The sequence below is a fragment of the Rhincodon typus genome, chromosome 22 (assembly GCF_021869965.1).
Source record: "Rhincodon typus isolate 14 chromosome 22, sRhiTyp1.1, whole genome shotgun sequence".
Lineage (NCBI taxonomy): Eukaryota > Metazoa > Chordata > Chondrichthyes > Orectolobiformes > Rhincodontidae > Rhincodon > Rhincodon typus.
Window position 1 is genome coordinate 16764116 of NC_063353.1, and position 11784 is coordinate 16775899.

At 39.3% G+C, this 11784-nt stretch overlaps 1 protein-coding gene across 2 annotated transcripts in view; it reads left to right on the forward strand.

Annotated features, from left to right (window-relative positions):
- Positions 1–11784, forward strand: part of apaf1 (apoptotic peptidase activating factor 1) — a 172377-nt gene that overhangs the window by 22968 nt on the left and 137625 nt on the right. For both annotated transcript variants that reach the window (XM_048610315.1, XM_048610316.1), the window contains exons 6-7: positions 126–257; positions 11184–11419. In XM_048610315.1, the coding sequence (XP_048466272.1) occupies positions 126–257; positions 11184–11419 (368 nt within the window). The remainder of the gene's footprint in view (positions 1–125; positions 258–11183; positions 11420–11784) is intronic.

The window sequence follows — 11784 nt, forward strand, 5'->3', positions numbered from 1 at the left end:
CAGTTATGACTGGAAATGTTGAACCACTTTATTAGTTTTTAAGAAATATTGCTTTGTTAAATTTATGAATTTAGGAAGTACAACTCGTAGAGAAATGCTCATTTAACATTTTTAATATTTTGCAGGTAATAACTTCTCAGTTTCTGTGCAAAGTGGTCTGACCAATGACAAGGGACTGGAAGTACTAGCACGTTTTGTTAACTTGGAGGTGTCCTCTCTGCCAAAAGAAGCACACAACATAGTACAGGAATGCAAAGGTAAGTCTCTTAATGGACTGCTGACATTTGTAGAATATCCCAGTTTACTTTACAGGTTAATAAGCAAACATCTCAGATTGCTTTACAGATAAGAAACAAACACCAACCAGAATTTTGAATATGAATGGGAGTGATTGAAATTACGGTCAAAAAGATAGGTTTTGCCTGAGACTTAAGGCAAAAATTAAGTTAACCTGTTTGGATATGTTATGACACACCTTCAGGGTCATGAACCTGAACCTTCTGGTCTAGAGACAAGGACACTACCACTGAAACACAAGACTGTTAACCTGGGACTTTTACATTAAATGGCCAAACTGAAGCAGTTAATTCAGCTATGCTGAATTTCATTGTTTATGCACCTGCAGTATTTACTTTTGCCACTGAATGGCAGCAGATTAAATCTGAATTTCACTGTTGAAGTATAGCTGAGGCTAAGTCCAGCTATTATACTTGTGACATAGAATAGCAATATGTTTACTTTCAGCATAATAGTTACGTATCTGGAATTTAGTACAATACATAGGGCAATTTGTAAGCTGTTCTATGAATACTTAAAAGGTTTTGATGATTTAAAATCATCCATGAGGTGATGTACCTTTGAAATATGTGCTTTCCTGTGTAGGTTTTAACGTGCATAAGTGACGTCACAGTTTTTTTTGTAATTTGAGCTCACGATTTTTCCAGTGCAAGTCTGATAGATTGGCTCTGAGATTGAGCAATATGCTTTGAGCTACATTGTTGGAAGTCTGTTGTCATTGCATTTTGTGGGGATTTTTTAAAGAAATTATCTTCACGTATGCCTGCAATTATCATTTGTTACACCTCAAATGTCACACTTGCGATGATACTATGGCTTTAAGAGGTGTATTTTATCCTTTTTTTTAAGAAGAGACATTAAAACAGAGGCATAGAGCTGTCTGTTCCAAGCCAATAAACAGCTTGTGAGGCTTTAGGGTTTTTCTTTTAAGTTGCAACAATAGAAGCAGCATGAATGGGTGGAGTCAGACTCCCACAAATCAGGGTTTCAGTTTAACTTCCAGCCGTTGCTGTCTTTTCAAGTTGGCTATATAGAAGCCGGCATTCACTTCTCTGTTACAGTTAATAGCTTGGGCTCTCCTTCAGCTGCCAAAATTGATTTGATTCGATTTATCATTGTCATATGTACCTAAGTACAGTGAAAAGCTCTGTTTTGTGTGTAATGCAAGCAGATCATAACATATGAAGCCACAAAGAACTTGGGGTGATTGAACAGAGTGAGGAATACAAAGTTACGGCTGCAAAGGAGGTGCACAAAAAGGAAGATCAACATTAGATTTGAAATTTGTGAAGTCCGTTAAGTCTAATTGTGGGGAAGAAGCTGTCCTTGAATCTGTTAGCACGTGTTTAAGCTTTTGTATCTTCAGCCTAACAAAACAAGTTGGAAGAGAGTATATGCAGAGTGGGAGGGGTCTTTGGTAATGCCCACTGCCTTTTCGCAGCAATGAGAAGTGTAGATGGAATCAATGGGTGGAAGGTTGGCTTGAACGATGGTCTGAGCTGTGTTCACAACTTTCTGTAGTTTCTTATGGTCCTGGGTAGATCAGTTGCCATACCAAGCTGTAATGCGTCCAGATAGAATGTTTTCTATGGTCCATCTGTTTTACTGAATTTCCATTTGCCAAGGGTGTGTTTATGGGATGTTGGTATGTTGGAACAGTTTAGTACTTAAATAATCTATTATTGTGTTAAGTTTTCCAATAGAGGTAAAGTTAGACCAATTCTTATTTCTTTTGTTTGTATTTTAACTGTAGAATAAGAATAAAGTGTGTTTTGCTTAAAGCCAGTAGTCACACGCTACTAAGTTGTAGTGCAACGGGTTTATTTGAAATCACAAGCTTTCAGAGCATAGCCCCTTCGTCAGGTGAAGTGCCTTCATCTTCCACTTCACCTGATGAAGGGACTGAGCTCCAAAAGCTTGTGATTTCAAATAAACCTGTTGGACTATAACCTGGTATTGTGTGACATCTGACTTTGTCCATGCCAGTCCAACACTGGCACCTCCACATCATTGCTGAAAGCCGAGGAGTGTAACCGATCGAATTACATCTGGAACACAGCACCTCACACTTGCCTTTAAATAAGAAAAAGTTTGGGTCTAGGTTATCTTCTTGATATATTTGAAGGGGGTTTGGTCTGGTCCATAACACACTGTTTAATACCATTATATTACATATCCATGCTTAAAAAAAATAGCAGTAGTCATTTGCAATATATAGAAACATGTCCCCAGGATAGCACATTATGGTCAGAAAGTAGATTGTGAGCAGGATATAGACAGTGCACCAGGATATTGATGGGTTGAATGAATGGGCCAGAATTCAGCAAATGGGTGACACTGTGTGAATGTGGAAGGGTACCCTATTTGGGAGGGAGAATAGAAAGACAGGATAGTATTTAAATGGAGATACTACAGAATGCTACATGACAGAGGGATCTGGGGATCCTTGTACATCCATCACTGTTAGCAGGTAGACTGAGCGGAATTTAAAAATAGATTACAGATGATGAGGAATTTCTTCTTTCAGAGGGCAGGCTGGATCATGGAATATTTTGAAATGGAGTCTGACAGATTTTCAGTCTACAAGCGAGTGGTAAGGTGTTGTGAGTAGACCTGAAAGTAGAATTAAGGCGACAGATTATTGGTGCTCTTATTGAATGGCAGAGCAGGCTCTATTGGTCAAATAACCTGTTCCTGCTGTTATTCTTATCACCTTCTTACTGGAGCCCAGGCTATTGGTTTACGTTTGAAATTAGGATTCAGCCTGAAAAATTAACTTTTGGGTGAACTCACCCCAGGGTTTACATAACGTTAGTTGCATTGATTTTTGTTTTCTTTGTAAGATGGTGCAAACCTTGTGGGTCATATTTAAATAAAGAAACAAATGAACTCTAAGGCTGCAGTTCCCTAATTGACTTCATTGTGGACTTCAAAGTTATGGGACTTTGTGACCTTAAAGACATGTAATCCTTTCTGTCAGTGGCAGAATAATAAAACATTGTTATGATCAGTCCTCAGCTGAGGTTCCCCAATTCTTTGCCATTCAGGCAGGATATCTCCAAATGATTGAACTCCTGGCTAAGGAGGGACTAACTGGATACCCTTCTTAATTCAACCCCTCTCTTAGTCGGTCGAAACAAAGTTAGTTTAAAAAAAGATCCCTTCTTTTATGAATACCATTTATTAATCAAATTTGATGATATTTTTAAAAGAGCCAAATTAAGCAGGCTTCCTTAAATTCAAGAAAGAGTGCATTTATTAACAAACATGAGAAAAGATAATAAGAGATACACACACAAACACAGTTTAGAGAATTGAGTAAAAAGGTATTGGTTAAAAAGATATACAAGTCAGTCTCCAAGATCTCTGAAAGTGGAACGTTGCATTCACTAAGTTGGATGATACTGATTTTGCTGACATTTGTAGTGAACACAATTGATTTCAAGGTTCCAGCTTCTGCCATTAACTTACAGGATTTTATCCTGTTTCTTTCTTGATATTGTCTTCGCTGGCTGGCCTGGCTTCTAACAATCAGAGTGGGAGAGTATTTCTTTTACCTGCCTGCCATGCAGGGATGTCTAATGGCTGTCCTCAAACTGAGATCTTCTCAGCACAATAGCCTACTAGTTCTTACAGACCTAGGATTGCAATTGGCTTTTATCTTCATCTTTTTAAAAATTCTGTGAAAGTAAAAGGCAAGCATATATGCTGTTTGGGATGTGCTTCACAGGAGATAGGTTTCTTTGAGACAGATAGTCAGTCCCTCATTGTCTCTTCCTTTCAAGTTTCTCTGAAGTTTCTCTTTTGCTCTACAGATGTGCTTTTAAAAATATATTCATTCATGTAGGCATCTATGGCTAGGCCATCATTTATTGCCTATCCCTAATTGCCCAGAAAGTGGTTAAGAGTCAACTACGTTGCTGTGGGTCTGGAGTCACATGTAGGCCAGATCAGGTAAGAATAGCAGATTTCCTTCTCTAAAGGACATTGGTGAACCAGATGGGTGTTTCTGACAATGGTCAGTGGCTTCACAGTAACATTTCCAGATTCTTTATTGAATTCAAATTCCACCATCTGCCATGGTGAGATTTGAACCCAGGTCCCCAGAACATTAGCTGAGTTTCGGATAAATAGTCTAGCGATAATACCACTAGGCCATTGCCTCCCATATAATGGGTTCCATGGATTCATTTAGGGCTTTGCAAGGCAATCACTGAATTTGCTTCCACAGTCATCTTTTGGCTGTATATTGTCATTTTTCAAAAAAAAAGAAGCTGTATTTAAAAGTTCACTATGTCTGTAAGTAATCTGGAATGATGATCCTTTGTAATGACAATATGGCAAAATGTTTCTGCACCTGTGAGACAATAACTTGTACCGTCCTACTGTGACTAAGACTGGTTCTTTGAAGGTATAATTCTAGCACACATTTCCTGTTTCTCACATTTGGCACCATTAAATTTAAATTTCCGTACACTATAGTGAAAGGAAGATGGTCATTAAACATGCATGCAAGGTCTAGGCAGCAGACCATAGGGCCTTACATTTCCGACTACCATGGTTATGTTCACATGTGAGTATCCTTGGAGAAAGAGCATGGTATGTCCACTGGTACGATTCAGCCTTTCATAATTGGTGGGTACTGCAGGGGCTGGAGTGAGCCATCATCTTTCACAATGCTGTTTGAATTTAAATTGATAAGTTTCCTTTGAAATTCCGATTTTCTGTTGCCATGCCCCTTGAGGGCTCCCAATCCAAATTTCACTATTTGGTTGATTAAAATAATAAAAAAGAGGATTGGGGGAAATGTTACTATAGTGTTAGTGTCACTGAGCTAGTATTGTGAAGCCACATGCTTATGTTCGAGTGAGGATATTTGTGGCACAGTGATAATGTCCCTGCCTCTGGTGCAGAAGGTCCAGGTTCAAGTTCCACCTGCCTTGAAGGTATGTCATAGCATGTCTGAATGTGTTGTATTAAAAATTATTTAGAAAAGAGGTTGGCGATAGTTCTTGACCCCAACCACAAACCACCAGTGGTTGGTCCTGCAGTATATGACAGTGCTGTGCTGTTATGTACCTGTAAATCCAGACTAAAAAGTCTGAATCCCAAAAAAAGACTTGGAGTTATTGTGTGGTAGACTGAGAGGTTTTTTTTAGGCTAGAGTGGATGTGATCTGTCAGGTGTTAAATTTTTGTAATGCTTGTTGAAAGTAAGCTTTCTGTGGTTCTATTCTACGAAGGCAGGTTGAGGTTATAACATGTAAATCTACATAAAGTGTATGATGAAAATAGTTGTTAGCAATGTTCTCTTCTAATGTACCTATTAGTGGGTTTTCTCATTGCTGGCTAAGCCAGCATTTATTGCCCATCCCTAATTAGCTTTGAGAAGATGATGGAGTCCTGTCTTTTTGAATCACTACAGCTTTTGAAGTGTAGACAAATTCACAGTGCATGTTAGGAAGAGAGTTCCAGGACTTTGGCCTAGTGACAGTGAAGGAATGGATGATCTAGAATGATAAGTGTCCTGCAGGGGGACTTTCAGTTGGTGCTGTTCCCATTCATCTGTTGCTCTTGTCCTGTTAGGTTGTAGAGGTTGAGAATGTGGAAAGTGCAGTCGAAGCAGCCCTGATGAGTTGCTGCCACTGTGTGTCACTTGTGTGAGAGTGAATGTTGAAGTTGATGGTTGGACTGCCAGTCAAGTAGACTGCTATACTCTAATGTTGAGTTCTTTGAGTGTTGTTGGATTTGCACTCAAACAGAAAAATGGTGAGTATTTCATCAACTCCTGATTTGTGCCTTGTAGGTGGTGGACAAGCTTTGGAAGCTGAGTGCAGAATTCGTCATCTCTATCTTGCTCTTGTAGCCATGGTATTTATGTGGCTAGTCCATTTTAGTATCTGATTAATGATAACTTCTGGGTCTTGATGGTCGGCGATTCAATGATGCTAATGTCATTTTATGTCGTGGGTTTTTAGAATTGCAAACTAAACCACATTTCTTATATATTATGACTGTAAGGTTCTCATGCATGCCTCCTAGCCTGCATTGAGAGATGTTTAATTGATTCATGTCGTAACTTGTGACTACAAGGTTGTCCAGTTTGGTGGGAAGAATATAAAGCAGAGTTTTTTTTTAAAATAGAGAGGGACTACAGAATGTGACATTACAGGGTGATTTGTGTGTCCTCCCATATGACTCTCAAATAGTTAGTACAGAAATGCAGCAGGTCGTCAGGTAAACAAATGGAATGTTGGCCTTTATTGCAAGGGGACTGACCTAAAGAAGTAGGGTTATCTTGTCTGTTCAGGCTATTGTTGAGATCACATGTAAAGTACTGTGCACAGCTTTAGTGGTCTTAAGGAAAGATGTACCTGAATTGGAAGCAGTGCAGAGAAGATTAATAAAGCTGATTCTTGGGATGATAGGATTGTCTTATGAGAAAACGTTGAGCAGATTTGATCCACACTCTGATTCTGATGAAGACTGGAAATGTGTTTCTTTCTCCACAATTGCTGCCAGATTGGCTGAGTTTCGCCAGCATTTTTTTTTAGAATATTGGATCCATAATCATTGGAGTTCAGAAGGATAAGAACTGATCTTATTGAACCATTAGGTTCTGAGTGGACTTGACAGGGCAGAAGTAGAGCAGACATTTTCCTTGAGGAAGAACCCAGAACAAGGGGTTTCCCATTTAAGACAGAGTTAGTCATAGAGTCATACATGGAGAGGATTTTTTTCTCAGAGAGTTATTAGTTTTCAGAATTCTGTTGCACAGTGAGCAGTGGAAGCTGGGTCATTGAATACATTCAAAGCTTGGTTAAAGTGATTTTTGATTTACATAGGAGACTAGCGTTTCAGGGTCAGACAAGACTAACAATTAAGACTACAATCAGATCATCTGTGATCTTCATGAATGATGGAGCAGGCTCAACTAGCTCAATGGTTTATTTTGGCTTCTACTTCCTGTGACCTTGAGTGCATTTAGTCATATGTTCTCTCTGTCCTCTTTTCCATCTGCTCCACTGTAATGTGCCAACCCATAGTCACTACGTCAATGCTGTCGGGCAAGAAGCCCTTCTGTTATTCACTTCTGTCACAGTTGTGCTTTTCAAAATGTTCCCCTTTCACAAATGGAATTGCTCAAAATAAGGTACTTTTTTATGACACATGTTTATTCTTCATCTGAATAATTTACTTTTGCAGTTTGTTTTAATATTTCCACTATCTTCTCCAGCATTTACTTTTATAGTACTCTCAAACACCGGAGTATCAGACTTCAAACAGTAAAAACATTAAAGTGAAGGTGGCCATTTTTCTATTAGTCAGATGAGTTTTGATCTTTTTGTTTTTGCAGTTGCCCTCCTGGAAACGCTTGAATAGAAAAACTTATAATTTTGCTTTTTGCTCATATTTTGCTTACTTTAGAAGGGAACTTGTTCTACACGAATTATACATTGCAAAGAACATGAAATCATGCTGTGTGTTTGATTTGTTGTTCACATTTATTCATTTCAATCATTGGATTATTGTTAATTCTAGTAAATTCCATACTCCTTGACATGGCTGGTTTTAAAGTTTGGAAAATCCCAGTTCTGGAAATTATTTATGAGACCTAACTGAATGGCAGGTGTTGTTTATGTATTTATTGTTTTACTGAAAAGCTTAAAATTGACTTAAAACATTGTACAGATTTGTAAAACTTTCCAACTAGTCTTAAAGAAGGACATCTAGTTGTCTTGCACCTTTAACAAAACTCAAGTTGTTACAAAAAAATCAAGGTTTACATTGTTTCCTTTTCCAATTTTCTCGTATTCACTTTCCATATTTCTGAAGACACTGCAGCTGTTTTGGGGTTCAGTTTTTGGGGTACAAAAACATGAAGATTTTCAATGAACAAACAGGTGAGTTGATGGGTTCAGTGAATTAATGATGGTAGATGTTTTGTGTGCATTTAAAGTGGGCAACCTGGATATGTCAGTTCCCTTTTACACAGTTTCATGTAATGTCATTTTTTTCCTGGACCCAAGTGTGTAATGCAGAATTGTGGTTTGTTAAAAATTCACTTGAGGGATATGGGCATTGCTGGCTGGCCAGCATTTATAGCCCATCCTTAGCTGCTCTTGGCAAGGTGATGATGAGCTGCCTTCTTGAACGGCTGCAGTCCAGGTTGGTTGACCCACAGTGTTGTTTGGGAAGGAATTCCAGGATTTTGACCCAGCAACAGTGAAGGTTCACGATATATTTCCAAGGCAGGATGCTGAATGCTTTGGAGGGGAACTTAGAGGTGATGGTGTTCCCATACATTTACTGCCCTTTTTCTTCTAGATGGAAGTGGTCTTGAGTTTGGAAGATGCTGTCTTAGGATCTTTGGTGAGTTTCTTCAGGGCATTTGCTGCTACTGAGCATCAGTGGTGGAGAGAGTGAATGTTTGTGGATGTGGTGCAAATCAGAGTGAGCTGTTTTGTCTTGGATGGTATCAAGCTTCTTGAGTGTTGTTGGGACTGCACCCATCCAGGCAAATGGGGAATATTCCATCACACTCCTGACTGGTATCTTGTAAATGACGGACAGGCTTTGGGGTGTCAGGAAGTGAATTGCTCGCGCAGTATTCGTAGCCTGTAACGTTTTGTAGTCATTGTGTTTATGTGGTGGGATCAATTGAGTTCCCAGTTAACACTAACCCCAGGATGTTGATAGTGGGGATTCAGTGATGATGACACCATTGAATGGCGAGGGGTGATGGTTAGGTTGTCTCTTGTTGGAGGTGTCATTGCCTGGCATTTGTGTGGCGCAAATGTTACTTGCCACTTGTCAGCCCAAACCTGGAAATCGTCCAGATCTTGTTGCATTTGAACGTGGACTGTTTCAATATCTGAGGAGTCACAAATGGTGCTGAACATCGTGAAATCATTGTCAGGCATCCCGACTTGTGACCTTGAGGTGGACGGGAGGTCATTGATGAAGCAGCTCAAGACGGTTGGGCCTAGGACACTGCCCTGAGAAACTCCTGCAGAGACAGCCTGGAGCTGAGATGACTGACCTCCAACAACCATAACCATCTTCCAATGTGCCAGCTATGACTCCAACCAGTGGAGAATTTGACCCCTGATTTCCATTGATTCCAGTTTTGCTAGGACTCCTTGATGCCACACTCAGTCGAATGCAGCCTTGATATCAAGGGCTGTCACCCTTCACCTCACCTCTGGAATTCAGCTCTTTTGTCAAGACCGTAATGAGGTCAGTGACTCTGGTGAAACTACAACTGTGTTTCACTGAGCAGCTTATTGCTGAGCAGGTGCTGCTTGATAGCACTGTTAATGACACCTTCCTTCACCTTACTGATGATGGAGAGTAGATTGATAGGATGGTAACTGCCTGGTTGGATTTGTCCCGCTTTTTTTGTACAGGACATACCTGGGCAATTATCCACATTGTTGATTAGATGCCAGTGTTGTTCAGCAGCTACATTGCTGAAATATAAATGTGGCCTGTATTCACTTAAGCTAATTAATTTGTTCACACCGTAGTCTTAGAAATTTGTTCTAATCGGTCTGCAAGTTCATCTGATGAAAATCAGAACTCACTTTTGCTATGGAGGGGAGGTCGACACCTCTCTGACAATTAAAACTGAAACACCCAGAGAAGCTCACCTCGCCTGGTAATCTGTTAAAGGTAATGGGAAAAATGGTATAATCTGTCCCTCGCCCCCAACCTGTTATAAAGGAGTGGTTAAATGAAAGAAATCACTGGTACTCACTTTATAAGCAACAAGTAACAATGTATTTATCTAACTCCAACAGTGAACAAATTAACAGAACTACTAACAAACCAAACAGTTCCCCCCTTAACTACTAACTGTTCCTGAATAAAACAAAATTCTAATGGTGTGCTGTTCCAATAAATGCAAGTCCCACTTATATAAACCAAAGTAATAAGAAAAAATAAATTAAAAATTAGTCTCTCGAAATTACAGCCAGGATAAGTCTTCCGGAATATTCTTTGACTTTTCCGCTGTTTTCCATTTAAGAGCGCCTTTGGCTGTCGAATTCTTGTCAGGAATATTAGCTAACCGTGCCATAGCACCTTTATTTAGATGATGCTTACTGTGGGAGCTTAGAGATTTCTATAAGACCCAGTGAGTTTTTCATCAGATGGCTGTTTGGTCTCGCACTGATTTTCAAATAACCTCCTCTTTTATACCCTTGATGACCCATCAGTTTCTTACAATAGGATTGGTCCTACGTTGTCAAAACCATCAGATTTATATTTAATTAGGTTTTGGTATCTAGGGCCTGGTTTAAATTAATTGGCTAAATTCAAAAACCTGTTGCCTTGGTAAAAACGCAGCTTAGCCTGCTAACAGTATAGCCTTCTGATAGTGTTTCAATTTCAAGAACATTCTGTGCATCTGCTGCCTGCAGACATTTTTTTTTTAATCTCCAAACCAGAAAACACATAATCTTTTAAAGGGACCACACACACACACTTACCCTCTATCTTTTAACAAACAAATTCTAACATCCTGCTTTCCAATCCACAGATACTATGTGCAACCTTACAACAGTTTGCTTAAACAAAGAAGTCAAAGAAAGCATGTATAAAGTTGCTCACAGTCACTTTAGAAGTAGTTTTGATAATACTATGATACCCACAGCAGGAGGACTGCAGCAGTTCACGAAGGCAGCTCACCATCACCTTCTCAAGGGCAACTAGGGATGGGCAAGAAATGCTGGCCAGCCAGCAACTCCCACATCCCACAAAATGAATAGAAAAAAAAGTATTAAATAAAAGTAGGAAAAGTCCCTGGCCGTGAATTTATGAATAGCATGATATCTTGTAAAAAAAAAACTGTGTCAACCAAAAGAAATGCATTTTATTTTGCAGGTTCTCCTCTTGTGGTCTCCCTTATTGGTGCACTGTTGCGAGAATTTCCAAAGCGCTGGAAATATTATCTCAGCCAGCTACAAAATAAACAGTTCAAAAGAATTCGCAAATCTTCCTCCTATGATTATGAAGCACTCGATGAGGCCATGGCAAGCAGCATTGAGGTATTGGATGATTACAAAGAATACTACAAAGATCTCTCTATACTGAGAAAAGACGTGAAAGTCCCAACTAAGGTAAGTTTATGGAAACGGGTATCATCAACTGAACACTGATTGCTGATCTAGATTGACCTAAAATCTACTGCCTGCTGATTTATGTGTGTGTTTTTAGAAATTAATGCAAATGGCTTGATGACTGAACATCTGGGAATTCAGAAACAAAAGCAGAAGTGTCAGCAGATCTGGCAGCATCTGTGGAGCTAAATCAGAGTTAATGTTTTGGGTCCAGTGACACTTCCTCAGAACTGATGGTAGCTAGGAAAAGTTGGTTTTAATGCAGAAGATAGGGTGAGGTGGGTAAAGGAGTAAACAATAGATGAAGATAGAGCCCAAAGAGAGAGAAGTACAGTTGGACAGACAAATAAGTGGACAACAGAGAT